The sequence below is a fragment of the Bos taurus genome, chromosome 22, assembly GCF_002263795.3.
Source record: "Bos taurus isolate L1 Dominette 01449 registration number 42190680 breed Hereford chromosome 22, ARS-UCD2.0, whole genome shotgun sequence".
In the NCBI taxonomy this organism is placed as follows: Eukaryota; Metazoa; Chordata; class Mammalia; order Artiodactyla; family Bovidae; genus Bos; species Bos taurus.
Window position 1 is genome coordinate 48,488,132 of NC_037349.1, and position 27,965 is coordinate 48,516,096.

Consider the following 27,965-nt stretch of genomic DNA (forward strand, 5'->3'; position numbering starts at 1 on the left):
CTAAGCACATTCTCTCTCAAGGCCACTGCAGCCTCTCACCCGCACCTTCCCTGGCCGTGGGTCCTACAGAGGAGGCCTGGTGGAAGGAGCTAAGGCTCAGCGGGACCGCTCAGGAAATGCAACTTTAATTGGCCCCAGCCCTTTTGTCTGGGTCTAGTAGTCCAGGGCACAGATTAGGGCCACACCACGCTTTATCCAGTGTCGCTGGGGCTGGTCAGTGGGGATCTCCACGGCAATGACGTAGTTTGTGGAGTGGCCGGTGGTCGATAGTGTTCCTGGAGCAGGCGAGAGGGGAGGAGGTTAAGTTCGCTGCCTCAACTGGGGCAGGAACAGGGTATAAAGGAAGGTGGTCCCTTGGTGACTGAGCTTGGGACAAGGAAGGGACCTGACCCAAGAGGAAGCCTGTCTGGCCAGTGTGGCCCAGGCTCAGACCTGCCCTGGGTTACTGCACCTGTTAAGGACTGGAATGGGACAGTTGATACCCCTGCTCATTCCCTGCTGGATCCAGCCTGGGCCTACCCATCCTGTCTGGGCCTGTTGGCTCCTGGGAACCTCCATTGGCAGGCTGGGGCTCCCAGGATCCAACATGGGTCTGCTGAGGGAGATGAGGGTGGTGAGCTCAGGGGCCACTCCCCACAGACTCAGCTCAGCCCCTGGGCACTACCCTGCCTGCTGCTGGACCAGCTCTGTCTGGGCCTCAGGAGTGCTGACTGACCTCTGCCAGCCATCTCGTTCAGCTAACCTGGGTCAGCCTAACTGGCCCAACCCTGGGCCCTGCCTATGGCCTTCCGTGTGGTGTAGGCTTCCCCGCCCTGGGTCCATACCAGCACGGGTCAGCGTCTTGTAGATGGGGCACAGATAGAAGTCCTGGTCTTGGACCTTGCGGTTGGGCGTGGGCAGGAGCCAGATAACAGCCATCTCTGTGTACAGCTCCTTGGGCCGAGACTCAGCCAGCTGGAAGGCCAAAGGGTCCCATCGGGCGCCTTCCAGGAACAGTCCGTGGATGAAGCACCCCTCCTTGGGCCTGGTCTTGAGCTCTGACACTGACTCGCGCATCACCTGGTATGGGCACACAGATGCCTCTCACATATAAACTGCAGAATCTGGGGTAGGATTTGGGTCCTGAGGGCTCTGCCTGCCCCAGCATCGGCTATTTTAGCTGGTAGCATATAGCCTGCGCCCCAGCCCTAGGGATTTCCCTGGGGCCTATAGTCTCTTCCTGACCCCCGACCCCGGCTCAGGAGTTCCCTGATCCTGCCAGCCAGCTGTGGCCTCAGTGCCCATCCCACCTGGGCCACACCCCCCGGCCTGTCACCTGACCTGACCCTGGCTGAATTCAGACCTTGAAATCAAAGGAGATGGTGTCGATGGAGATGACAGATTTGCGGGCATAGTTCTGCAGAGTGCCTGTCAGGAAAGCCTGGGGGAAGAAGAAGCCACTGATCCAGAAGACGGCTGGGATGCCCTCGGAGATCCAGGTCTGTAGGAAGTCCAGGCGCTGCAGCAGGTCCAGGACCCATGAGGACAGTGGCTTAAGCGACGGGTAGGCCTTGGCCTTCCAGAGCTCGGGCACAGAGTTGTTGTACAGGCTGGCAGCCATCAGCTCCAGCTGTGAGGACATCACCACCAGCCCCTTGAGGGCCTTGAGCAGGTCTCTCAGCGACTGTGTGATCACTTGTAGCAGCCGGTTGTACCTACAGAGCCAGTGGCGAGGCGGAAGGCAGTGGTCTGGGACTGTGTGGCCATATCCGCACTCCCCAGTTCTAGGCCATAGAGAAACAATGACAGAACATAGGGGCTAAGAGCATAAAGCCAGGTCGGGTGGCCCGAGTACCAATCCCAGCCCTGGCTGTTAGTAAATATATGACCTTAGATCCCTTAACCTGCTGGGGCCTTGGTTTACTCATCTGTGAAATGGGAATAATATGGCTGAGTTAGAGGTTGAGTTTATAGCACTTCGCATGGCTCCTGGCCCATGGTAGCCTTTGCTATCATTTCTCTACAGCCCAGGGGCCCGCTGACTCAGAGCTGGGGCTAGCAGGGGATTACCGAATGACCTCCTGTGCTAGCACCGTGTTCATTGACTCTTCATACAGCACAGGGTACTTGGTCATGACCCACTGCAAGTTGACAGGGTCGGGCACCTTGATCAGAATGTTTTGGGCCACGTCCTCCACTATCTGTGAGGGCAAAGGGACACAAATGGGTCATGGGTGGCCCCCATTAGCCCGTGTAGGAGTCCCCTCATTCAGCGGAGCAGGCAGGATAGTGGACAGGAGACTGGCCCTGCATTGGGTGGGCCCCTTCCCTGCTGCCACAGACCTCCTCCCGGCTCTGGCCGCCTGCAGTGGAGGATTTGGGTTGTAGTTGGACGATGGTGCCAAGCAGGGTGTAGGTCTCGTTCTGGGCGAAGGTGATATTGGCGTTGTCATGCAGGCCAAAGATCTCTGGCATGTCGTTGAGTGGAAGGCTCTTGACGTAGGAGAGGTAGCCCTGCAGGGGGAGGAGGGCTGCGACTGAAGCCCCTCCCCTGCTCTACCTCCAGCCTGCAGGACAGCCCTCCAAGCAAGCACACCCCCGTACTCGTCATCTCTGGCTGCAACCTTTACGTATCCCCCTCTTACCCTCAGGACTCCATGGGCTCTGCTCCCTTCCAGCCCACTTCTCCCTGATGTCTCACTCCCTGCTTGTTCATTCAGGGGCTCAACCCTGTCACAGCCCCTCCTCTGCAGGCCCTTTATGTTTCTGGCCCACATGCTGGGGTTCTCTACCTAGACCCTGGCTGCCCCGCACACATCTTAGCTGAAGCATCATGTCCTCAGGAGCCCTCCCTGACTGTATGGTCTGGGCTGGTGACCTTCACTGCCTCGCCTGGCAGCCTCAGAGGAGCCACCCCCCTGCCTCAAAGAGTAATTACCCTCAGGCAGGGGCTGAGAGGCAGGACTGAGCCTCTCCCCACAGAACGCGAGCTCCAGGGCTATCCTTGTGGGATGGATCAGTCAATGAAAAAGAGTGACTGGCCGGTAGGGGCCATGTCTCCCAGGACCCTCCACGGCACCCCAGGACCCCCACCCGGCAGGCCGCCTTGGGCACAGCCCTGCTGTGTGCTCACGTTGAGGTCGTAGGTGGGCTGGATCTGGTGGTAAACGCCCGAGGCGCTGTAGCTATGCTCTGGGAAGAGCACCTCGGGGCTGTAGAAGTCCTCTAGGATGTTCATGACGCAGCGGCGGTCCCAGTCGTCAGTGACACGGCCCCCATAGTTGATCTCCCCTGCCGTGTACTTAAGGACCTATGGGGTGGGTTTTGAGCTGTGGTGTTGGAGAAGACCCGTGAGAGTCCCTTGGACTGCAAGGAGATCCAACCAGTCCATCCCAAAGGAAATCAGTCCTGAATATTCACTGGAAGGACTGATGCTGAAGCTGAAGCTCCAATACTTTGGCCACCTGATGAGAAGAGCTGACTAATTAGAAAAGACCCTGATACTGGGAGGGATTGGGGGCAGGAGGAGAAGGGGATGACAGAGGATGAGATGGTTGGATGGCATCACCGACTCAGTGGACGTGAGTTTGAGCAAGCTCTGGGAGATGGTGAAGGACAGGGAGGCCTGGCATGCTGCGGTCCACGGGGTCACAAAGAGTCAGACACGACTGAGCGACTGAACAACAACAATGGGTTGGGTGGGTCAGGCCCCCAGGCGCCCAGCTCCCCCCACCAGCCCGTACCCAGCCCACCTTGTAGGGGATGTGGTCATACTCGTCCAGGAACATCTTGAGCTGGCTGATGCAGATGCGCAGGTCCCCGTCTGTGAACTCGTAGGGGATGTTGAAGCCCAGGGGCCCAAACTTACGCCGCTCCAGGGCATTCCCGTGGAACAAACACAGAGACAGCAGCAGGCACTTGAACTCCATCACCTGCCGGAGGTGGGGGAGGGGAGGAGGGGCATGAAGAGTGGGGATGAAAATGGAGTGGCGTTGGCGGGGCGGTCCTGTGCCAAGCGTGTCTCACCTTGTGACAGGAGTTGAGGAACTCATCGCTGAGGCTGCTGTAAGACTTGAGGAGGTTGGCCTTGACCCCGCGCGGTGGCTCAATGGTCATTTTGGAGCCATTCTGTAGGATGGACACTGGGAACTTGTTGCTAGGCAGGCTGGTGAGCCACAGGCGGAAGTCCCGGTGCACCTGGAGGCCACGCTCCACATGAGCCCTGAGACCCATACCTGGTGGCCACCCTAGCACCAGGCTCTCCCCTACCCAGGATCCTAGGCCACCCTCGGCCTGACTCTACCCCTGGGACGGACCACTGGTTAGGAACATGGGCTTCAGCAAGTCCCAGGGTCACCTCTGTGCTGGGTGGCCTTGGCGGCAGTGACCTGAGGGGCTACTGGGAAGAATAATCTGGTTGACGCATGTTACACGTGTCCCTTGCTGAGTGCCCACTGTGGGGTGCGCTCGTTGAGCGTCATCTGTCCAGGATGAAGGTACTGGTGCCCCTTGGTGTACCTTGTCAGGGTTGATGTGCTCGATGAGGCGCTCCAGCACCGGCATCCAGCTCGGTGCCAGGTGGCAGTTCTGAAAGAAGACCCACTTGCCCCTCTCTATGGAGCTGCGCATCATGGCTTCCGCCCGAGGGCCCTGTGGGGACAGGAGCGCTGAGTGATGGGGGACCCACTGGCCAAGCCCACCGGCTCCCTCCTCCTCCACCACCCGCTTGCCCTGACCTGGCCCTGGCCCAGGGAGATGGCAGAGAGCTTCTTGGAGAACTTCATTTCTTCGGCAAATTTGTAGAGGTCAGCGGCAGGGTCAGTGCCCGGCGACAGCACGAAGATGAGGGGAGTGGTGGGGTTGGAGTCTTTGAACACCAGTGACAGGTTGGCTGTCTGCAGGGCGGAGAGATGCTGGGGTCGCCAAGAGCGTCTCCTCAGGGGCAGGCCACCAGGGCGAGAGAGGAGGCGCCTGGAACCCCCAGAGTGGTCCCCAAGGGGTTTCCTGAGGGGACTTGGAACCTATCAGAGCCTCATGTGGTGGCTAAGGATCCTGGCTGACCAAGGCTACAAAGGGGTCCATGCAGGTGCAGCCAGGACCCTGGTCCCAGGGGGCGACTAGCCCAGGCGCCGGCTGACAGCACTTGCCTGGGGCTCAATGAAGCGTGGCTCCAGGTTGGCGGCCACAAAGTCCTGCATGGCATTGGTCACCTTGTCCCCACGTAGGCAGCGGAGGACCAGCAGCTTCTGGAACTGGTCCAGGTATTGGTCCCAGATGCCAGGCAAGGGCTCCCTGCAACAGTGCCCACATCCCCCTGAGAGCTGACCTGTGGTAGGACACTGGCCACAGGCTCTCTGCTTGGTGGGGGAGGCCAGACAGCACGGAGAATGCGGTGTCCAGGGGTGCGTGGCTGCGGGCACGGGAGAGATGTAGTCACAGCTGCGGGGCAGCCCTGGGCGGCCCCTCAGAGAAAGTCCAGGGCAAGCCTGTACCTGGGTCTCACTCCCTGGATGCACCTACCCTGCTGTGCCCCAGGCCCCAGCTCACCGGTGGGGCTCATGGCTGTCAAAGATGGCCTGGAATTCCGGCAGGTGCTTCACGAAATCATGGGTGAAGGAGGAGAAGGCCGGTAGGTTGGAGAGCGCCTGGATGTCTCTCCAGGCCCGGTCTGTCAGCCAGTCTGGGGCAGGGTTCTCACTCAGGACCGAAACGGAGCCTCCAGATAGGAGGTAGCGCCACTCGTTCTAGCAAGGGACAGAGGAGGCGAGCACCCGGGCCCTGAGCCATGGGTCCAGCGCCCCACCCAGCAGAACCTCCTCTACCATCCTCAGCCAGAAAACTCGGGTGGTAGTCCCACAGGTCTGGGTTAGTGTTACCTCTTTCCCTTTCCCTGGCTGTGTGACCTGAGGCAAAAGATTTGACCTCTCTGAGCCTCTGTTTCCTCACTTGGAAAGTAGGAAGAATCAGGACTCTGCTTCCCAGGGGTTTCACAGGGGTAGGTCGGAGGGTTGCTGTGAGCCCAGCACCTGGCATACAGTGAGGGCTCAAGCAGTGGAGGAGGTCACTCTCAATGCTTCCCAACACACCACGAAATCCCTGGCACTCATGAGACCGTGAGTTGGGAGGCTCAGGACGGTCTCTGCTCACTAGTACTCTGAAGGTGCTGAGAAGGCCTGTGCACAGGGCCTGCTGGGTCACAGTTAACCCGGGCCTCCTGGGGTTTCACGCAAATAACTGTTTCCGGAGGCCTCTGCCCATCTGCCCTTGCTGTGCCCTCCTGCCTGATATGCCCTGTCCTTCCACCCTGTTCTGTCAGCTCGGCAACAGGGCAACCCCTCAGGCCATCCGTCCTTGACCGGGCCGTAGCTCCCTCTCTGCCACGCACCTGGTTGATCTTGCCCTGGTTCATCATGATGCGGGCACACAGCAGGAAGGCGAACATCAGCTTGTGCTTCTCGAAGAGGCTGCGGCAGACATTGCTGTAGAGGTTGTAGGTCAGGTAGTGGTTGATGTTGGCAATGCGCTTCTTCAGGTTGTCTGCAGGGCAGAGGGGTGATGGCATTGTGGGGACAGGGTGGGGGGCAGAGAAGAAAGATCCTTGGGGCACAGCCCAGCCCAGCCAGCCTCCCCAGCAGCCAAAGGAGCAGTCTGGGGCACACCCCCTTGGGGCATTTGCTCCGAGGAGGCTACGAGTGGGGTATGTGTTCGTACGTAGGGTGAGTCTGATGAAGGTGTGTACCAGTGAACCTGGGTGTGCGTCTACATGTGTGTGCCTGCTGTGGAAATCCTGGTGTGACACATCCAGGTGTGTCACCTCTGTGCCAGGGTGGAGCCTGGTTGTTTGGGTCAACATGTGCATCTGTGCCAGGGTTACCTGCCCTCTCTGAGTTGGCGATGCCTGAGAGGAAGATGTTGAGAAACCACTCGAGGGAGTACTGGTACATGGGGTCCACGTTGGCCAGGTCAGACACACAGAAGAAGAGGATCTGGGTGCGGACGGCCACAGGAACGTACTCCATGCGTGTGAGGTCAATGTCCTTCTCTGTCTGTTCTGCAATCCTGACCTTGGCCTGGGGGTGCAGTAGGAGGCTGCTTGTCAGGTAGGCTGGCAAAGAGCAGCAGGCAGAAGAGGGTGGTGATGTGGGCAGGCCTGGGGCAGGCGGGGAGAGGTGGGCAGGGGTGTGCGGGCAGTTGTGGACCTGGATCTCGGCAGCCTTCATCTTGGAAGCCTCCAGCACCTTGATGAGCTCCATGTCATCCACGGGGTTGCCCTCAGAGGAGCTGAGGCGGTACAGGATCTGGTCTTCAATGTCCTTCAGCTCCTGGCGCATCTTGGCGTTACTGACAATCAGCTGGTTCTTGGCTTCCTCCAGGTCGGGCCGCTCCTCAGCCACAACCTGGCCCAGCAGCTGGTCCTCTAGGCCGCTGCCAGGAGCAGGAGACATTATGTCTGTAGCACCTGGTGAGCCCTGGAGGGCCAGCCTCGAGCCTGCTTACCTGCCTACCTGTGCTCCTGGGGCTCCAAAGAGCCCAGCATCTCTGCTGGAGTCAGCCTGGGAGGTCTGACCTCAGCCTCAGGCTGCAGGGCTAAGGCAGAGCCTGGATTCAAAGTGATTATTTCTCAGTGAGACCTCAGGTGGGAGCCTGGAATCCCAAGAGGGGCCAGGCAGTTGAATGTGGGAGCTGCTGGGGTCTCTGAGAAACTCCCTCTCAGCAGGAGGAGACTATGGGTGATGGGGAGGACCAGGCCTTAAGGGAATTTTCACCCCCTGATCCGTGGAGAGGTTCACAGTGGCCACTGTCAGGGAGGCCTTAGCACTCTGTGCGGGTGGCTGGCACAAGCTGCAGTGCCTGGGTGTAGGGCAGCAAGGGCAAGAAACAGGGCTTGGGTGCAGGGAGTCAGAGTATGCCCCCCTCGGGGCTCCAGGACAGCGCTGGGGTGAGCGCACAAGGGCCCAGCGAGGGCTGTGGGGAAAGGGCATCCGGATGAGGTGGGCTAGCGCTGCCCAGGGAGGCTGGGAGAGGGGCTCCAGACCCAGGATCAGGATGAACTGGGGGAAGCGGGGAACATTGGTTCTTACGTGGGAACAGTGGGGCATTGGTGGAGGGGCTGGAATGACCTGAAATGCAGACAGCCTGTGAGGAAGCTGGTGGGGTCTCCGAGGGGGAAAATCCCTGAGTCTCAGCCCAGGGGTGGGAGAGAGGCAGCCAGGTAGGTCCAGGCAGAGCTGATGCTCGGGGGGCTGGGGGCCAGGGGCTTACCTGGGTGACAGGGTGAAGTTGATGAGGGTGAGTCTGGTGGAGATCTCGGGTGTGTAGTGGGGGTTGGGCAGCTTGGTGGTGATGTACATCTTGAAGTCCTCGTGGTAGGGGATCACCGTGTCCCCCAGCTTCAGCACCGTGTTCCCCTGCTGCTTGTAGGTCTGCAGCGGGTGGGATGGGTGAGCGCTGTGGCCTGAGGTCCCACCAGTGAGGCAGGGGGAGGGGGCCGCCCCCACACCCGCAGGCCCACCTGCTTGAGCAGCACGGGCTCCAGGGCGGGATCCAGCTCCTCGCCCACATTCTCCAGGAGGCAGGGCTTGCCAAAGCGGATGGCATTCTCCATGCTGCGCAGGAAGTCGCGGTCGCTCAGCTTGAACACATCCAGCCCGTTGTCCTTCTCCTGGGGGCACGGAGTGGAGGGAGCGGGGAAGGGTCCGTGTGGGCTGAGAGCTGGCCTGAGGCTCAGCTACTCCGCATGCACCTACTAAGGCCTGCTGGGTGGGGTGGTGGCAGGGGTAGGCTCACCATGTTCTTGATCCATTTGTTGGCCTGGCCCTGAGGGTCAATGAAGTGGGTCCAGCGCTGGGAGAACTGGTTGATGACCCCATTCTCCACTGACAGGGTGTCGTTGGGGAGGCCAGCGATCTGTGAGGGACCAGGCTGGGTGGGGGGAGGCTCACACAAACAGGCCCGGTGGGGTAGCAGCTACCCCCAGCCTCATGCTCCAGCTGACCCCTTCCCCTTACTGCATCCTCTTGAGGGTGGAGGGCAGTACACGAGGTCTCAGCCCTCAGGACCTGCCTCCCGGCTATGGGCTGACTCCTGACACCCTCCTTCGCCGGGCCTCTTGTTTCTTTGCCTGTTGAGTCCTAGCTCAGTCAGACCATCTTCACGGAGCCATTGGAGCCCACTGGCCCTCCCAGCCTGTGTCCACACCTGGCCTGTGCCTACTGCCTCTTGGTTCTCTCCCTGTGTCAACTCTACCTGTCCTCCCCGCGCTCTGGACACTGCTCTCCTACCCCGCCCAACTCTCACAAGCACCCTTTGACCTCTCTGCCTGCAGTCAGCCAGCACCTGTGCCACTCAGCTTTCTCCTCTCCTGCCCACCAGCCTCTGACCGGCCCCAGGCAGGTTCAGGGAAGGCACCTCTAAGCAGACCCAGGAGAGAGGACGGGAGGCAGGCGGGGGCCTCCTGGCCCAGCCCAGAGCACACTGCAGGCCCAGCCCGGTTGCTCGAGCCCCACAGGGTGGGCACCTGCCAGGAGCGGATCTTCACGGGGTTCCCCAGTGTCCCGATCAGCGTGGGCTCGGCGGTGTGTGGGACGCGGTGGGCCACGAGCTGCTTGACCCAGCTGTCATACAGCACTGTGCGGTACTGGCCCTGGAGAGACACCAGACTCTGAGCTACCCCACCAAGACAGCCACAATGCCCTCCCACTTCCTCTGCACCCAGTGCTCGCAGCTGCACAGAGGGGTCCGCGCAGAGCAGGAGGCCTGAGCCCTAGCCCCACCATAGGGAACATCCTTGGCCTCCCCACCTCTCAGCCCCTTCCCAGGGAAACCGGGGGGATGACAACAGTGGCCACCCATCAGGGCAGCTGTGAGGACTGAGGGAGAGGTGCACAGCAAGCCCAGAAGAACGAGCTCAGCCTTCTGTCTAGAAACGCCAGCCCTGCATGGCAGGATTTCTGGCTGTTTTGGAAGCTGCCTTTTCCCCAGTACCCAGAACGGCTCCTGGCTCAGACAGGACATCTAAAAAAAAATGTTTGTTGAATGAGTGTGTGAGAGAAGAGCCACCCTCAGGCCACTACTTATGGAAGTGAGGCCTCACAGCGGGGCTGGGGCGGTCCTCACTGTGAAGGGGCCCAGGTAGGCCACAAAGCCGGCGGCCACCAGCACGTCCCCGAAGATGCTGTCAAGCATGTGTTCCAGGCTCTCCACCGTCTCCTGCCAGCGCACCCGCTCGTCTGACAGCCCGTTGATGAGCTGCAGGGACAGTCCATGGGGAGGCTGGCCCTGGATGTCCCTGCCTGGTGCAGTCCCCCCGACCAAGGTAGCTGGGGAGAGGGAAGGGACAGCCACCCCAGGACCACCCCCTCTACTGCTCAGGCCCCTCCAGCCCATGGGGGGCAGGCCGTGCTTACGGGCCGTCCCCAGAGGGGTGCGCACCTTGTCAGCACGGCCCAGCCGCTGCTCGCACTGCTCACACTTCAGCTCCAGCTCCTCCTTCTTGGCGATGCACTCTCGGTACTTGGCCTGCATCGTGGCAATGCCATCCTCCACCTCGTGCAGGCGCTGCTTCGCCTCCTCCAGGATCCTCTGTGTCACCTCCAGGTCGTCCTGGGCCTCCCGCAAGGCTTGCTGCAGGCAGAGGAAACAGGGCCAGCTTTCCCGGTGCCCCCGGGGGAGCCCAGGCCGCCGCCCCTGGCCCCAGGCCTACCCAGCGCTCACCCGCTTGGGCTCCACGGCCTTGGCCACAAAGTGGTACTTGTGCATGGCGCGCACCCACTGGCAGATGGAGGTGCAGGCCTTGGACACCTTGGCGATGGCGGCCGGCTGGAACTCCTCATTGTCGATGTATGGCTGGATGGCTTTGATCACTGCCTCCCCAATGTTGTCCTGGGGATGGGAACCACGGGCTTGGGGCCGCTTCCCAGGGAGGACGGAGAGGACTCTGGTGGGTGGGGGTACACCCTGCTCTTGCCTCTATGCCCCGGGCAGGCTAGGGAATAAACACGACCCAGAAAGGCCGGAAAGAAGAGGAACTTCTGTCCCAGGATTTCAAAGAATACAATCTGAGATTTTTTCTTCCTCAAGATCTGATAACACATAGGTCCTATTTAAAACCCATTTAGAGACGAGGGCTGCTTCCTGGCTGACGTGGAGATGAGTGAGTGGTTCTAAGGTCCAACCAGGCATGTGTTCAAGTGCAAAACTCCCCACTCCCAGAGCGCATCACTCCTTCAGGGCTCTTGACCTGTGCTAGGAGAATACAGGTCTGTAGTTTAGGATGAACCCAGGAATCTGTACTGTTCATGAGCTCCTAGAGGTCAGAGCTTGGGACCAAGGGAGCCTGAGCGCTGGCCATGAGCCTCCTGCTTTGGCGTAATTGGAGGAATGGGGAGCTCTGTATGGAGTTCAGCTGTCACTGAGATGGGCCATTGTCTCTACCCTCCTTAGGATGTGCCCAGGGCTTCAGCACTGACACGTGGTGGTGGTGGGTGGCCCATGTGGGTGGAGAGAAACCTCCAAGAGGGCTGTAGGCTCCATCCCGTGAGAGCACATGCCCATGGATACTGAGAGCCCCAGACAGACAGGAAGAGAGAGAAATGCAGAGACAGACGTGTTAAATCTCAGGTGCTGAGACCGAGGGAGAGGCGACGTTGAGCAGCCAGGGAAGGTCTTGGCCAGGGCCACAGGGGTTGTAGGGAGAAAACGACAGGAGAGAGACTCTCCAGGTGGCAGAGCCTTGGAGTGACTGTGGGTGATTAAGGTCCCGTGGGCACTGGGGCCTTCCCAGGTCCTGAATCATCAATATCCATCTGCTACTGGGGCTGTTGCCCCCTGCCCCCTAGCTGGAGAGCTCCTCTGGGCCAGGGTCTGGTCCCCTCTGCTCTGTGACCACAGGCCTATGTGTGTTGCAGGCAGAGGGAGATGGGATGGAGGGCCCAGCTCTGTGGGGGAGGGGACAGTTCCTTCCCCCTGCCTCTGTGCCCAGCTGGCCTGGCACGCGCACCTTGTCAAACTTGAAGAGGCTCTCCAGGAAGCGGCCGGGGTCCTGCAGCAGCCCCTTGCCTGGCTCCCAGTAGTCATCCACCTTGGAGCCAGGCTTTTCTCCTGGGACCTTCTTGGGCTTGATGCCCTTCATGATGCACACAGCTTCGATGACCAGCTTCACGCCTGGCGGTGGCCGCTGCATGGCACGCACCTGGGGGCCAGGCCAAGAGTCGGGAAGGGGTAGGTCCCTTATAGTGGGCACCCCCAGGCAGGGACAGCTTACAGACAGGGTGGGTCCCGTCAACTGAGTCCCTACTGCTACAGCCCACAGGTATGCCCAGTGACCCCCAAACGTCTGTCTTAGCCCGTGGTGACTACTGCTCCCCCATGTACCCAGGCCTGGCCTAAAGGCCTTACACAGTCATTTCTCAGGGCGCAGAGCCTTCCTCAGGCACCTGCCTGGGTCCTCGGGGCTGATACAAGGAGGTAAGGGCAGGCAGCTGGGTTCAAGCTCTAGTTCTGCCCTCACCTCTTGACAGATGATGCTCACGAGATGTTCGAAGGAAAGCCTATGGGCCAGAACCCAAGGAGGCATCAGGAAGAGATACCCAGAAGGGGCCAAGCCACCTACCTCAGTCACATCGTTCTTGTTGAGGTTGCGCAAGCTGGCCAGGGCTGCATCCAGGGCTGGCAGAGCCTCATCCAGGTCCTTCTGGGCATCATCAGCGATAGCTTGTGCCTTCCTGGCCTTCTCATTGGCCTTGATCTCCTCTGCTTGCACTGAATTCCGGGTCTCCTCAGCAATGGCCGTGTCCACCTAGGGGCCAGAGGTAGCGAGGCCCCACGGGTGGCCAGTCAGGGACCCATGCGCCCTCCTCCCTTTTCTCCTCTCATGTCTCAGTCTCCCCAGATGGAAGGGAATGAGGGTTGAGATGCCCCATTCTCCAAGGACCCTCTCGGCTATGACAGCCTGAGGAGATCTGGGAGTGCTAGCAGCCCCTTCCAATCCTGAGTGCTCATCGTGGGCCTGGCATGGGGCTCTGGGCTTTACGTGCTTGAGCATAACTGCCCCTGGGGCAGGACCCCCAAAACCCACAGGGCACCTCCATACAAGACAGAGAAAGATGCTCCCCCCCCACCAGCCATTTCCTTTCCATCTGCTGGAAACATTTCCACTGCCCCTGCCTTTGTAGGGCAGGACATGATTGTTTCTTCCAGAAAACTGCCATCATGAATGTGCGAATCTGCGGAGGCTGCTGTGAGGTGTGTGTGTGTATGTGTGTGAGTCACTCAGTTGTGTTCAACTCTTAGTGACCCCCGTGGACTATAGCCTCCCAGGCTCCTCTGGGAGTCCATGGAATTCTTCAGGTAAGAATCCTGGAGTGGGTTGCCATTCCCTTCTCCAGGGGATCTTCCTGACCCAGGGATCAGAACCAGGGTCTCCCACATGGCGGGCAGATTCTTTACCATTGGAGGACTAACCTTTAAACACGGGCCCTCGTGTAGACTCAGAGGGTCTCAGAGGGAGACTCAGGCAGACTCTGCACCACTGCTTGTGGCGTCCCTCCTGCTCACAACAACCTGTGCTGTGACTATTGGGTTTGGATTTGTCTGTCATGCTCATCACCCTATCTCCTGCCCAGGGCAGTGCCCGGCATAGAATAGGTTCTGAGCAAGCATTTGTTGAGGGATCGCATGACTGAATGAGGGATCTGGGCACCGAGAGTCCGGGCCACTAGGGATCTCATGGCTGTGTGGGGATGCTGAGCCTCCTCAGACGTGCTCAGCCATCAGGGAGGGAGCCCAGGAGCACCCCCGACCTTGATCTGCTCCATGGTGAGCGTGGTGTCCCTGGCAGCCTCCTCCAGCAGGGGGCGCATAATCTCCAGCTCCTCCTGCATCTTGGCCACGTCCTCTGCGGTGCGCAGCAGCTGAGGGGTTGGGGGGGCACGGAGAGGAAATCAGGTGTGATAGGGACCAGAGAGCGAGGCCTGGAGGGGAACAAGGGAGAGGGCCCTGCAGGGCTGCCCTCATTCATTCACAAGCGAGAGGCTGTGGCTGGCTGCTTCAGGGGCCCCCAGGTTGCCCAGGGGGCCCCAGAGGAAGGGAGCAGTCCACTAAAAGTCTTTGGGGTGACCTGCTTTGGTCTTGCCCTTGGCCCACCACCTTCGGCGAGGGAAGAGGCTACCCATCTAAACGCTGTGGGCTGCCAACTGACAGGGGTCATGTGGAGTCAGGGCTGAGACAGAATGGGCAGAATCACATGCAGCCAGCGGTTGCCCACGAGGCCCCTGGCCCCACCTTGTCGAGGCCACTCTTCATGCGGTTCTTAGCGGTTTTCAGCTCCTGTTTCTTCTGCCCGACAAGGATGGAGAAGATATTGAGCAGCTCCAGGTAGCTCTTGGGAGTCACATAGTTGTGGCGGGCCAGCTCGGCCAGATACTCGACACACTTCTTGGCCACCGACTGGTGGATATACACGCAGACCTGAATCTGTGGGGAAAGAGATCGAGGATGCCAGTCTGGTAGAGATGGGGCACCAGGGTGCCCTCGAAGCCACTGAAGCCTGGGCCTGGGGAGGGAATCAGGTGCCCCTCACACTCACTCTCACAGGAGGTGATCTCCAGCTAAAGATCACCTACTCTGTAGACAAAAATCCCATGACTCAGAGAAGTCAATAGGCGTTTTCAAGTTCACACAGTTGTCAAGGGCAGAGTTCACTTTGAATTTGGGCCTAAAGGTATCCCAGCTCTTGGCCCAGTGTCTTTGTCACAGCCCCTATGACCTGCCTCGCTCAGAAAACCCCAGCGTGGGGCCCCTTTTGGAGGCTGTAGCTGGGGAAGGGAGGCCTCCCCAAGGCCTCAGCATGGCTGAACAGCAATGGGCTCATCTGAGCTCTTGGCCCTCAGGTGACTGTCACTTTCTTAGGTTGGGCTAGACATATCTAGCCCTCCCACCCATCTGTGGTCTCTGGGTTGTATCAGGGGGCTCTTCAGAGATGCTGCTATGGAACCCTCTGGGAATAGGATAATGGTGACTGTGAAACTGTGTGTCCAGCCTCCTACATCACCGTGACCACCTTGTGATATTCCTATTATACAGATGAGGAAACTGAGGCTTAGACAGGTAAAGCTGGCTGCCTGGAGACTTCCCATAAGCGGTGCGCCTGGGACTCTCACCCAGACCTTGGTGACCCCAAGCCCAAATCTACACAGTCTCTCCTCACACGAGCTTTCTCCTCACCAAGATACCTACCAGTCCTTCAATTACTTTGGGGGTGGCATCCAGCTCTGGGATCTCACTCAGGAACATGATGGCCACAGACTCCAGGGCCTCTGCCGGCCACTCATTAAACCAGTCAATGGTACAGCAGTTGACCAGGGAGGGGAACTGTCTCAGGCGAGCTCGGAAGACCTCTCCAATGGGGCTGGGGGCAGGGGCTCAAATGAGGCCCTGAAACACTGACACCCCCCACCCTCCAGGAACCCAGGACCCAGGGTCATTTGACAGCCCTGCGGTGTGTGAGCCAGGACACAGGAGCAGAGCAGCCTGGGCCCAGTGGCGTGGCGGGCAGGCCCAGGCCACTTCCCCGCATGGCAGGCCCGGGTGCTCCCCCACCCCAACCACTGTCCCGTGAGGCTGCGGGGCCGCCCGAACCTCATGCACAGCACCAGGTGGATGCTGCTGCGCACACGCCCAGTGTAGGCGGCCATGAGGTTGGCCTTGGTGGGCTGCAGGCCCTGCTCCTGGATGTACGGCCGCATGGTGTTCATGATCTGGTCTTGCTCATCCATGTTGTAGAGGTTGGGAATGTCGCCCGAGTTCAGGACATTGTTAATGTCCTCCAGGAATGACTCATTCTTGATCTGGGGAGAGCAGGGTGGAGGAAATGAACCTTGATGATGGCCCTGGGGTGTTGGGCTCCACGACCCTGGTCTCCTTGAACCTTAGCAGCAGACCCCTTCCACAGACAGTGCCTCTAGGCTCAGAGAAGCCCAGGGTTACACAGGTGACCTCCCAAGTCGTGGTCAAGGACTCACACCCAGACCCGCCCTGCAGCAGAGACTCTGAACATCGGTGCTTGGCTATGGAAGGGCCTGGGTCCTGGGTGCGACATGCAGTGTCTTCCTCCTCTCTTGCTGGGCCTCTCCACATCTCACAGTTTAATCCACTGGAGAAAACCAGGCCACAGGCAGAAACAGGTCCTTGCCTATCTCATATGGCCAGGGCCTGGCCAGTGCCAGAAGGCACCCTCTCTCACCTGACTACATAAGGGGAGCCCCAGATAGAAGAGCAGGGCTGGCTGGGAGCCTTCTGGGGCTTCAGTTTCAGCCCAACCCCAAATGCCAGTCAGGTTGAAGTGCTGCCCTGCCTGTCTTGAGGTCCCGGACCCACAACCTCTCCTCTTCTCAGCCCTGGAAGAGGCTTCACACCTAGGGAGCTCCAGATGGAGTAGCCTAGGAAGGAAGCCGTGGGCCCAGCACTGTAGGAGTCCTGTGGTCTTTAAGGTCAGAAGCCATTGACCAGTGAGTGTGGTTCTGCCTATGGTCAGCCATGGCGCCAGGGGCCTTCTTTACCTCTGGGGATAACCATGATCTATGCCCACCACCCCCCCGTTCTGACAGGCTGGGTTTGACCCCCTGCCCCTCTTACAGCCATTCCTCCCAAGATCCACCCCCACTAACAGGGACCTGGACTCAAAAGACTGACCACCATTCTGGATGGCATGCTGGGGTGAGTGGTATCCCGCTCACCCCAGACCCCGCCCACTGCCCATGTAGTGGCACCTGGGTATCTGAGAACAGGAAGGTGATGGGCAGGTTGTGCAAGCCAGCCTTGAGCAAGACCTTCTTGACGTCATCACGCCACTCTGTCATGCCGTAATTCTTAGACAGCTCAATCTGGAAGCACTCGAACTCGGCCCTGAGACAGTGTTTGGGTAGAGAGTTCAAGGCTTCACCTGAGCCATCTGCTATCGTCCTGGGCAGACTTGCTGACTCCTTGGCCCTCAACCTGCTCTCTGGCCTCCAGGCCTTTGCTGAGGCTGCTCCCTCGGCCCGGAATGCCCTTCCCTTCCATCTGCCAAGCTCTGATTCAGAGAGAAGGCCCATGGCCACCTCCTCCAGGAAGCCCTCCTGGATGCCTGCAGCTACCAGCTGCCTTCCCCGCAGCATCACAGGGCCCTGCTGCTGCCTCTCCTTGGAGCCCAGGCCTTCTAGAAGCCTGTGGGCCAAGTGGGTCTGCCCCAGTGCGGAACATGAGGAAGGACAGGGATGGACATGAGTCTGCCCCAAGCCACCCACCGCCCACCATGCCTGGGGGCCCTCACATGTGCGAGGCCAGTCTCGTGAGGGAGCTGCGGCCGCTGCCACCCACGCCCAGGAGGAGTGCGTTGCCCAGCGCCTGGCGCAGGGTGCGGCTGATGCGGCAGACATGACTCATGGCGTCCATGAAGAGCACCAGCCTCAGCTTGGCTGTGTTGATCTGGTTGTAGTCGTCCATGTACTCCTCGATCACCTGCATCATCTGGGGTGGGGGGCGGGGAATGAGAACAGCTGGGTCCTCCTCCTGTCCCTGTGTGCCCTGTCACCCCCGACAGGGAGGATATCCCCCGCTTCCCTGTGCTCCTCTGGCATGGAGGGATGGTGGGCCTTCAGATGCCGGGTGAATGAGGCCTGACCTGTCCGACACACCGAGGCCTGAGGGTGGGGTCAGAGAGCTGCCTGCTGCCTCCAGGGCTCCCCAGGATGTACCAACCTGGGGCCCCACGAGAGCTACTGAGAACTAGAGAGGATCTCTGTGGGGAGAAACCACCAGGAGCCCCACTCACTCCAGCTTCACCCTGCCACCCTGGGGTCTTGACTCAAGACTCGTGGCCCCAGGGGCCCTGCTGCAGCTCTGTGGGTGGATGACAGCCCCTCAAACGGGCTTAGTGTGTCCCCAGTTATGGAGCCAGTCTCAGCTGAACCATAGGCTTGCCCTCAGGAAAGGGCCAAGCGGGGCCTCCTGCATCCATTTGACAGGTGAGGAGATGGGGACTCAGAGAGGCAACTGCTGAAGTCTCCGAGCTGGCCTTCCAGACCAGTGTCCAACCCTCTGGTCAGAGGGTGCTGGTCTCTTAGCAGCGGCCACAGAGGGCCGAGGTCCCAGGGCTAGGGCCCCAGCAGGACCCTCACCTTCCTCTCATTGGTGATGAGCTCGTAGGACTTGACGTCGGAGCCCGGCGACATGAAGTCCCCGTAGAGGATGGGCTGGAAGGGGCAGACCTCTTCAAAGCCCACCTCCCACTCATCCATGTGGCTCTCCAGGAGCTTGTCGAACCAGCCACGGTCCTCGTCGTTCACCAGGCGGTCGCGGAACACGCGGCAGTTCTCGTGGTACCACAGGCGCAGCAGCTGCACCTTGTCCTGCGGCCACCCTGGCGTCAGTGCCCGCCCTCAGCCACCTCTCAATGCCCCAGGGGCCCTGACCTGGGCCTGGCTCTCCCACTGGGACCCAGCAGGACCCTGAGTGTCTGCTGACCCATGGAGGATGCAGTCCACACACTGCTGCCCTGGTCTCCCCACTGCCACCCCCAGCTTCAGGCCCAGCTGTGCCAGCTGGGCACCCAGCTCCTTTAGCTTCAGGGTCCCCCCTCACCTCAGGCTTCCCAGGTGGTACTAGTGTTAAAGAACACGCTTGCCAATACAGGAGACATAGAGACTCAAGTTTGATCCTTGGGTCAGGAAGATCCCCGAGAGAAAGAAAGAAATGGCAACCTGCTCCAGTATTCTTGCCTGGAGAATCCCTTGGACAGAAGAGCCTGGCAGGCTATAGTCCATGGGGTCACAAAGAGTCAGGCATGACTGAAGTGACTTAGCACAGTTTTCAGAGTCCCCAGAGCTCCCCAAACCCAGAGCCTGGGAGGGATGCCTGACTCCTTAAACCTTCCTGACACCCCACATCTAACCCCTCACTTGACCCCCAAGCCCCCTCTGACACTGTCCACATCCTGCTGCCACGTCCATGCTGACTTGCCCGCCTCTCCCCGGGTGATGGGACCAGCCTCAGGAAGCCCCCAGGCTCTTCTCTCGACCCCTTTGCCTGGAGCTTGGAGGGCTATGGCTAGTTTCCTTCCTGTTCACCCTGTCCCTTAGACATCGGGCCCGCACACACTGACCCATCCATCCACCATTCCAAAGTGCACATCTGCACCCTCCCCACCCCCGGCTCCCATCACCTCCAGGACTCTCTCCCGCTGCAGCCACAGAGCTGCACAGGCACCCAGCACCCTTGACACTGCCCCCTGCTGCACTTCTGCTCCTTCCCCCTGGCACCTTCGGTTCCTAGAAGGCATCCCATGGACTCTGCCCCCAGTTTTCTCATACCCTGGGCTGCCATCAGGAACCCACCAGGCCTTGCCAGGACCTGGCTCCTGCTTTTGTGTGGCCCCATCACAACCACTATCCTAGGCATGGATTTCACCAGCAAGATGGGACTCAGCTGCATGAAGCTCCTGGGGGCTTGGCACCTGCCGATGCAAAGTTCTGCCCCCAGCCGCAGGGCCTGACCAGATCAAGGCTGAGGAGTTGATCAGGAAGGCCTAAAACTGGGGTCCTGGGAGGACCATGAGGGCAGTGTGGGCACTCGCTACTGGACACTTGGGGAGGGGGCCCACCAGTCCTCACCTCGACCTTGGCTGGGTCGGCCATGAGCATTCCCTGGAAGACCTTGGAGAGGTCCCGCAGGTTGAAGGTGTAGTGGGACTTGGCTGGGGTGGGCAGCAGCTGGGAGGTGATGGTGGAGTACACCATGATGGTGGCTTCCACGAGGGGATCCGTGAAGTGGGCGATGTTGGGGGCCCCAGCTAAAGGAACGGGAGAGCAGACCTGGGTCACGGCCCCTGCAGATCCGGGGCTGTGTCCTCCGCACACGCCTTTCCCCAGCCTGCAGGCTTGGACCGCCCACCCCCCACCCCCACAGCCCTCTCAGATGCTACCTCTGACAAGGTCTTCCTGGCGACCCCCACCACGGGGTGAGGAATCTCTCGCTGGGAGCGCCCCACTTTTATATCTTTATCACTGACCTAGCCTGTCCCTGTGTTGGGGTGCTGGGATACAGTTGTGGAATTGGAGACACTAAAGGGATCAGACCTGGATGAAACGCGCTGCTTGGAGCCATGCATGGGGAGGGGTGCATGGCCCACATGGAGGTAAGGAGTGCACTGCCGTGGGTGTGGAAGCGTGGGCTCAGCCAGGACTTTGGGGGCTTATCACCCCCTTGCATTTTTACCACTAACACAATCTATTTGCTTGTGCTCTGAAAACCATCCAGTTTTTTGCTGGGAACCAAAATTCTGTCAGGGGGATTTGGGGCAGAGGGAGCCTCCACAAAGAGGAAAAAAGGCAAAGAAGGGGCAGAAGGGCTCACTAGCCCTAACATGGGCTCCTCTGTTAACATGGGGACTGTTTTAGGTGCTGGGCACAGGGGGTGGCCCCCGCAGACACACTTCTTACCCCAATAAGCTGACATTCTTGGTGAGGAAGACAGACTCTGACCAGTTAACAGGAGACTGAATAAGCTGGGTTGGGACATTTGATATAAATGCTGGGGAGGCCTTGTTCAAGAGTGTATAGGAACAGAGACCTGAAGCCCTGAGGGGCCAAGCAGGCCCAGAACTGGAGGAGGGACACTCACCTTGCTTCTACTATCATATGGGCATGGGCCCAGGCCCTGACCAGCCACGCAACAGGTGACTGACCCTATGGAGGCTGTCGGTGCGGGGCGACCTTTGCTCCGACACTGTCCTGAGGTCCCTACAGGAGCCTGAGGAGGGCTCACTGTGGCCCCTGGGACCCAAGCCTCAGCCACATCCAACTTGAGTCCAGGGCTGCCCCTGGAACAAGGGCCCTTGCCCCCTCCAGGCCCTGCCCAGGGTACTGGGCACTACACTTACGCACGGGCTCCCGGTAACTCTTTTCTCCGAGGAGTCCATCTAGAGGGTTGAGGGAGAGACAAGGGCTCAGAGTTAGGTGAGCCACTTGCTGCCCACCTTGACCGGCTATTCCCAGCTGAGCAGCCCCAGAGCAGCCCCTGACCACCATCCCCTCCTCAGAGCCACACGGCCCCACCCCTAAGCTGGGCATGGAGGCAAGCTCTGGCAGGCCAGAGGAGGGAAAGCCTGACTCCCCTCACCCACCACCTGGCACAGTGCCAAGTGGAGTTCAAAGGTCAGAGTGTGTTCTTGGTAGGAAGTGGACTGGTTGGGGAAACTGCATCCTGGGGCGGACCTTTCTTCAAGCCTCATGGAAGATGAGGACCACTTTGTTCACTCTATCTTGGTGGTATTTCCTCATGTTCAAAAGTATCAATAACATCTCTCCACCAGAGATTCTAAAATATGTGTGTGTGCTTATATGGGTGAACGTACATGTTTGCATATGTATAAATCACATATTCAGCAGTTTCCATGTGCCAGCTTCATACCAGATGCTCTACATGCAGTGTCTTATTTAACCTTCACAACTTGGGGTGATGGGCACTAATATTGTCACCCATTTTAGATGAAGAAACTCTGGCCCAGAGAGGTTCATGAACTGGCCCAAGATAACAGAGCTGAGTAAAGGGTGGAGCCAGTGGTTCAGCCACCCCGCTCTTCCCAGCGTGGCTCATTGGACCTGGGCTTCTGCTGGAGCCCACAGCCTCCCCCACTCCTGCCTGGTACTTACCCACCCAACTGCCCAGGATGGTGGAGAAGATGCGCTTCTTGCTGACCTCATCCATCTCAGCAAAGGACAGGTAGTTGAAGTGGCGGGTCAACCGTGGGGTGATGGCATTTCTGCCTCCACCAGGGGGGCCCATGGCACAGACAAAGTTGATGTCCACCAGCTGCTTGAAGGCTCCTGGAGTGGGAGTAGGAAGTCAGAAGCCCCTGCCAGGGGCTACATTAAGGCTTCTGTAGGCCCTGAGCACTTCCACCTTCATGGGCCTCCTCCTCCATTAAAAAAATTTTTTTTTTTAGTTATACTTTACAACAGCATTAGTAATATAGACAAACGCGTTAATATCATACATTTTAAATGCTCTGGGAAAATGTTCATTTTCCCCTTGCTTTTAAAAGAGATTAGGACACTTTTGTGGACCCTCTATGAGTCAGCACACCCCACCCCATCCCCTGGCCCAGGCTGAACACACGCACCGATGATCTTGCGGTCATACCAGCCGCCGTGGTCCATCCACTGGCGCAACAGCTCAATGGGTGGCTGGGCGCCATAGGTCTCCAAGGCTGGCATGTTCAGGTCATCGATGAAGAAGATGAAGTTGCGCCCCAGGGGCGGCCCGAACACACCTTTCCGCCTGCGGGGAGGGGCTGTGTGAGCCCAGGGCACACGGCACCAGGTGCTCAGGGAGTCCAAGGCTGCAGGATGGCAGCTCCACCTCTGGGAGGCCCTCACTGACTTCAGCCTCCCCCAGATCGCTGGGCCTCTTGAGGAGCTCCTTGTCACATTCTGAGTGTCCTGGGACATCACATCTGGCTGCCCTGAGTCTTGCCTCCAGGCAGACGGATAACAAGCCCTACCCAAGTGCCCAGCCCAGGGAGGGTGCCCACAGACGGGCTCAGGGGAATCCTGATAGAAGAAGGGTACAAGGGCACCTAGGGCCCACCCAGGAGGGGAGGGGACACAGAAGCTGGCTGAGCCAGGCTGGGGGACATGGGGACCCCGGAAGGAGCCAGGGGCCTGCCTCTTGTCCAGCTTGCTGTCGATGAGGTCCTGCGTTTGGTTGGCCGAGGTGCGGGCAGAGAAGGTGAGGAAGTGGCTGATGTATTCCAGAGGCAGGTTTTTGAGGAGCTTGTTGGAGATGGTGAGGGTCTTCCCTGTGCCTGTGGGCCCGATGCACAGCACCTAGGAGAGGGGGGTCACGGGGTCAGAGCGTCCTCACAGGGCCCGATGCGCAGTGGGAGCTGCTGCCCTGTCAGTGCGGGAGGCCGGTCACTGCCGGCCTAGGCCTTGGGGTGAGGGGGTGCTGGGGTGGCGGGGGCACTCACGGGCTTGTGGTTGGTGAGCAGCATGTCTAGCAGGTAGGACATCTGGATGGTGTCCGTGGTTGGCACGATGATGCTGCAGTAGTTGGTGTCTGGCATCATGGTGAATGTGGTGGAGGAGTCCATCCACTTCACCCAGGCGACCTGGAACCACAGGAGGCACAGGCTGGGCCTGAAACCTCTCCTCGTTCCCGTCCAGGCTGAGTGTACCAAGAGGGCAAGGAGCTGCACGGTCGGGCAAGAGGGTCCAGCGGAGGGGCTGCTCCTGGTAGAAATAGGAGTCCCTCTGCCCTGCTTTACGCACAGGGTGGGGGACTCCCGGAACAAACCTCCAGGAATCCGGGGCTCTCTGCACACAGCTGCCCAAGTGAAGGCTTCACCGCATCCAGTTTACCTCCAGTGGGGCCAGTCTCTGGGTCTCTGCATATGAGGGAAGTCCTCCGGGAACTGGACAACCCAGAATGCAAAGCTCTTTGCTGTTAACTTTAGGCTTCCCAAGCCTATGGGGGCCACAACTGTGGGACTGGCATCACCTGGATACTGAGAAGTCACCTGGCCTGGTCTCCCCTGCCATCCCCAACTGCACGAATCCCTTCACCCACCCACAGCCCTGACTCAACTTGTAGACCTTCCTCTCTGTGGTCAAATAAACATGTCCCACTGGGGATGGTACTGATGGTTAGACTCATGTGTGAGACCCCCAGCAGGACCGTGTGTGGCGACCACCTCTGAGGTGCCTCTCTGGCCACTCCTCCTTCTGGGCTGGGGTCCTGATGCCACGAGGGTAGGTTCATGGAGCCCTTGCTGGCTGAGAGGAGTGATGGGGACACTGAGACAGGCCATGGGGGCTTACTCCTCCACTCTTGGGGAGCCCCACCCCTGGGCAAATGGGGCTCTTAAGTAGAACCAAGTTGATGAATCCCTGGGCTCAGCAGCAAGATGGGACAGGCAGTGCACATGGTTGAGAAGGGAGGCACTCTGTCATCCCCCAGTCCCAGGTTCAAGGCCAGCTCTGACACCGACTAGCTGGGTATGACTGTTCTGAGCCCCAGTTTCCTTGTTTGGGAAATGGACCCACTAGTAACCACCCTGTGGGTCTGTGAGGATTCACGAGATGACGCAAATAACCCCAGTATGACACCTGTGGCCATCAGCAAGGCCTCCTCTCTGCAGCCATTGAGTAGGACAGCTACCACCTGACCGCCTCCCTCCCCTCCCTGCTCCCCGTGCTGGTCCTGGGACCAGGCCTCTGTCACCTGCTTGCCCTCCTCCTCCTCGTCGTCGTCATCACTGGTGCTGCTGATGCCACCGTCCTCCAGCCTATAATCAAACACCAGCCCCTCCTCTGGGAAGAGCAAGGCCACCTGCGAGGGATCGGGGGAGAAAAAAAACAGGTGATGAGGCCCAGTCGCTTACGTGGCTACTTGTTGTCCCTGGGGCCCTGGGCCTGGGGGACAGCCCCACAACACCCAGCATTCAGCATACACGTCCCAGCCCTTGGAGCCCAGCCCAGGGGCGGCTGCCTCTCACGTTTTCCGTCTTCATTTTGATCCTGAGCCAGTGGCTGAAGTTGTTACGGCTGGTGCTGTCCCCCGTGGCACCCACACTCCAGATGAGGGAGAAGATGAACCAGGGCTCGATCAGCTCAGGGATGCGGCTCAGCTTCTCGGGCGGCATCTTCTTGAGGCCCTGGAGACAGAGGCGGGAACAGAACTGAGCGACCTGAGGAAGCCAGGGGGGTGGGGGTGGGGGTCGTCCCTTGGCCTCTGCAGCAGACTGGACGGGGGTGTCCCATGAACCATGTGAGCCAATACGATTCTCTCTTCCAGGAAGCTGGACTTGGGATTCGGGGCCCTTGGGTGAGGCAAGCAGGGCAGGAAGGAGCAGGCTGCAGTCCACAACTCAGAGTCTCACTTCTTTGGGCAGGAAGGGCTTGAAGAAGCAGTCCAGCAGCTTGAGGAGACTCGTGGTCAGGTTGCTGTTGGTTGAGGCGATCACCTCCTTCACCGAGGACCGGACGAAAGCAAGGGACTCCTGCAGAGGATGGGCACCCCACTCTTGTGGCTGTTGGCATAGCACCCGGCTGCCCCCACCTGGGCCAGCACACTGTGGCTCCCTCACCTCCAGGAAGGAGATAAAGAGGGACTTGAACTGCTCCTCAAAGGGCCTGAGTAAGGCAGGGATACGCCTCAGCCAGCACTCGACAAAGGGCATGAGCCCCAGGATGCTGGGTTCCAGGTACACCATGCCGCAGCGGGATACTGTGGCTGGGGAGGCCACCGCCAGGTCTTGCACCTCGAACATCATGGTCATCGCCTGCCGAGATGAACTGCATGAGCTGCTGGCCCCCAGGGCAGGGGAAAGGGCTGTGGGGCCATGGGGAGGGGCTGCCCGTCCTGCAACAGTGGGCAGGCCCCGGGGCAGGTGGTGGGCCAGGCTCAGTGCTGGGGTAGGGGCAAAGGCAGGAACCCTTGGGCCTCAGCTGATCATGTGGCTCTTGCTGGAGCCTCGGGGAGGAGTCTAAGTCAGGAGGTTCCTGGAAGCCGTCTGGCCAGCCTGGGGTCAGGGCATTTTGGGGTCCCTGGAGCCCTTGGGAGATCTGATGGGAGCTGTGTGCTCTGCTCCAGAGCCCCCAACCTGTGTACCTGGACACAGGGTCACACTGGCCTCTGTACCACCTGTACCCCAGACTCCAGGCACATTGCCAGGATGCCTGAGCCAATCTGGGCCAAAATGGCTGTGAGTGGGCCTGGGGAGCACAGAGCAGTATCAGCTAAGACTGAGGTGTTTGTCCTGAGCTGAGAGCATTGCAGAAAGTGGGTCTGCCACAAGGGAAGCACCAAGCAGCTGTGCGGGACGTGCCTCAGGTACAGGAGCCTGGGGATGGGGAGGGTGCCGCAGCCCGGAGAGGAAAGGGTGCGGGGTGGGGGGGGTGGTGAGGCTTGGCCAGCCTAGTGTGGCCCCTGGGCCCACCCAGTTGCAGAGGACAGCGGGGTGAGTGGACAGGCAGACGGACCTCTGTGAGCTTGATGATCTCCCCAGAGCTGAGGCACAGCTTCTTGTTGTCGTCGAGCACCGTGTTCATGTTCTCAATCCAGACGGCGTCCACTGGCCCATCGAACATGTACCACTTCTTGCTGGTGTCGGAGGTGATGGCCCCCATCCGGATGAGGGAGGAGAAGATCCCATCTGTCCTGCAGCCACCAGGGAGGAGAGGGCTGTGGGCACTGGAGGCGGAGGGCCGTGGGTGCCAGGGAGGAAGGGCACAGCTGTCTCCCAGGGAAACCTGGATCCAGGCTGGTCCTGCTCTGCGTTTTTTTTTTTTTGTCTTAAGTACCTTCATTCATTTAAAAATTATAGTAGGGAAAATAGGACTTTTTGGTGTAGTATGATATAATGAAAACGTGTGGTTCTATTCTCTCCCTGCTGTGCTGTGCTTAGTCATTCAGTCATGTTTGACTCTTTGTGACCCCATAGACTGTAGCCCACCAGGCTTCTCTGTTCGTGGGGATTCTCCAGGCAAGAATACTGGAGTGGGTTGCCATGCTCTCCTCCTCTTCCTGCTGAGTCCTCACTAAAGTTACATTAAAAGAAGATGGAAAGTGATACCCTCAAAAGAAAAGGAAGATGGGGAGGAGGAAACACAGAAGTAGAGGCCCACATGGGCCCAGAAGATGCACAGAGGTGGAGAAGGGGTAAATGACCTCTCAGAGAAAGCAGAGTCACAAGAGTATCTAGTTCCTGCCACAGACCCAGGAAGGCTCAGACTTCAGAGGCACCAAATGCGAGGGAAGTGGGTGGGTCGAAGGGCATTTTTCTGATCTGGTCCCCGGACCCCAACCTGCCCACATAAGAGCCTGGAGTGGCTGTGATTGAGACCCTTCACCAGAAACAGGGGAAGCTGGACAGGCCCATGTTCAGAAAGACAGGTGACTGCCCTTCTCCAGTGCCCATTCCCCACTGGGTTCCCAGAACACTGGGACCAAGAAGAAGACACCCCAGCAGGAGACTGGAGACTTCTCTGGAAAAACAGAATAGCCCCAGAGAAAACCTTCTAGTGCTGACTGGTGGGCCTCTAGTCAGCTCCATGCACTTCCCCCTAAAATGTACACCTCGGCCTGGGAGCACAGGCCCCGAAGAGGGAGCACCAGCTCTCGTGGGTGCTGACAATAATCATCAACTTTTCCTGAGTGCTTGCCATGTGCTACACTGTCCCAGCCATCTCCCGTATTTTTATCCCGACTTTGCAGGTGAGGGACAAAGGTCCGGGGTTGGGGGGATGAGATGCGGCACTCAGTGAGGAAGCACACTGGTGCCAAGAGTCCCAGGAAGTTGGGCTCCAGAGCCAGAGCTCCCAATCTCCCACTCAGCTGGGGGAGGGAGGGGGCCAGGGACCCACAGGCTGCAGAGTCTAGGAGCACGGCGGTCACTGGAAGGGTCCCGGGCCACTCACCACTCATGGGTGAGCAGGTCAAACTCCCCATACAACTGTCCCATGGTGATGGACTTGGGGTTGAGCACGTAGTAGCTGACGGCCTCGTACACACCGCCGCTGATGGACGGCTGCCCTTTCAGTGACGTCATGGCGGCGGCCAGGACTCTGTAACACTGGGGAAACAGCCAGCCAAGAGTGAGCCTCCAAGCTCCCTGGAGAGCAGGGCTGGCACGGGCTGTGGGCCTCAGGGAGCAGCAGGGTATTCTAAAGGCCCAGGAGGCACAAGCGGGGGCCAAGACCCCTGCTGCTGAGGCTGCCCTGCCCTCAGGCCCACTGTGTGGGCACTGGGCCACCCAGCTTGGCTCCACTTAAGTTACTCTCTTTTTTTTTCTTTTTAAAATTTTTATTTTATGTTAGAATATAGAGAACGAATTTATGTTTGCCAGAGGGGAAGGGCGAGGGGGAGGGGTAGATTGGGAGTTTGGGACTGACATGTACACACTGCTATATTTAAAGCAGATAATCAGGGCCTTCTCTAGTAGTCCAGTG

General features: G+C 59.3%; 1 protein-coding gene across 8 annotated transcripts in view; it reads right to left on the reverse strand.

Annotated features, from left to right (window-relative positions):
- Positions 1-109: 109 nt before the first annotated feature.
- DNAH1 (dynein axonemal heavy chain 1) overlaps positions 110-27,965 on the reverse strand; it is an 80,757-nt gene continuing 52,901 nt past the window's right edge. For 3 of the 8 annotated variants that reach the window (XM_059880083.1, XM_059880084.1, XM_059880081.1), the window contains 43 exons: positions 27,435-27,589; positions 25,998-26,175; positions 25,103-25,297; positions 24,896-25,015; positions 24,512-24,670; positions 24,238-24,345; positions 22,985-23,125; positions 22,681-22,841; positions 22,136-22,293; positions 21,666-21,839; positions 20,894-20,932; positions 19,626-19,804; positions 18,135-18,365; positions 17,288-17,484; positions 16,746-16,881; positions 15,616-15,824; positions 15,214-15,385; positions 14,260-14,451; positions 13,779-13,889; positions 12,590-12,775; positions 11,978-12,169; positions 10,693-10,860; positions 10,411-10,602; positions 10,096-10,227; positions 9,497-9,622; positions 8,767-8,886; positions 8,492-8,641; positions 8,242-8,402; positions 7,179-7,404; positions 6,854-7,049; positions 6,365-6,516; positions 5,527-5,723; positions 5,127-5,271; positions 4,716-4,874; positions 4,498-4,629; positions 4,006-4,176; positions 3,732-3,911; positions 3,113-3,289; positions 2,323-2,493; positions 2,050-2,180; positions 1,343-1,763; positions 825-1,059; positions 110-275 (listed from right to left, as the gene is read on the reverse strand). In XM_059880083.1, the coding sequence (XP_059736066.1) occupies positions 154-275; positions 825-1,059; positions 1,343-1,763; positions 2,050-2,180; positions 2,323-2,493; positions 3,113-3,289; positions 3,732-3,911; positions 4,006-4,176; positions 4,498-4,629; positions 4,716-4,874; positions 5,127-5,271; positions 5,527-5,723; positions 6,365-6,516; positions 6,854-7,049; positions 7,179-7,404; positions 8,242-8,402; positions 8,492-8,641; positions 8,767-8,886; positions 9,497-9,622; positions 10,096-10,227; positions 10,411-10,602; positions 10,693-10,860; positions 11,978-12,169; positions 12,590-12,775; positions 13,779-13,889; positions 14,260-14,451; positions 15,214-15,385; positions 15,616-15,824; positions 16,746-16,881; positions 17,288-17,484; positions 18,135-18,365; positions 19,626-19,804; positions 20,894-20,932; positions 21,666-21,839; positions 22,136-22,293; positions 22,681-22,841; positions 22,985-23,125; positions 24,238-24,345; positions 24,512-24,670; positions 24,896-25,015; positions 25,103-25,297; positions 25,998-26,175; positions 27,435-27,589 (7,257 nt within the window). In that variant the 3' untranslated portion in view covers positions 110-153. Of the gene's footprint in view, positions 276-824; positions 1,060-1,342; positions 1,764-2,049; positions 2,181-2,322; positions 2,494-3,112; positions 3,444-3,731; positions 3,912-4,005; positions 4,177-4,497; positions 4,630-4,715; positions 4,875-5,126; positions 5,272-5,526; positions 5,724-6,364; positions 6,517-6,853; positions 7,050-7,178; positions 7,405-8,241; positions 8,403-8,491; positions 8,642-8,766; positions 8,887-9,496; positions 9,623-10,095; positions 10,228-10,410; positions 10,603-10,692; positions 10,861-11,977; positions 12,170-12,589; positions 12,776-13,778; positions 13,890-14,259; positions 14,452-15,213; positions 15,386-15,615; positions 15,825-16,745; positions 16,882-17,287; positions 17,485-18,134; positions 18,366-19,625; positions 19,805-20,893; positions 20,933-21,665; positions 21,840-22,135; positions 22,294-22,680; positions 22,842-22,984; positions 23,126-24,237; positions 24,346-24,511; positions 24,671-24,895; positions 25,016-25,102; positions 25,298-25,997; positions 26,176-27,434; positions 27,590-27,965 lie in introns of those variants that run through there. The other 5 variants (XM_059880082.1, XM_024983245.2, XM_059880085.1 and 2 more) reach the window with 5 other exon arrangements.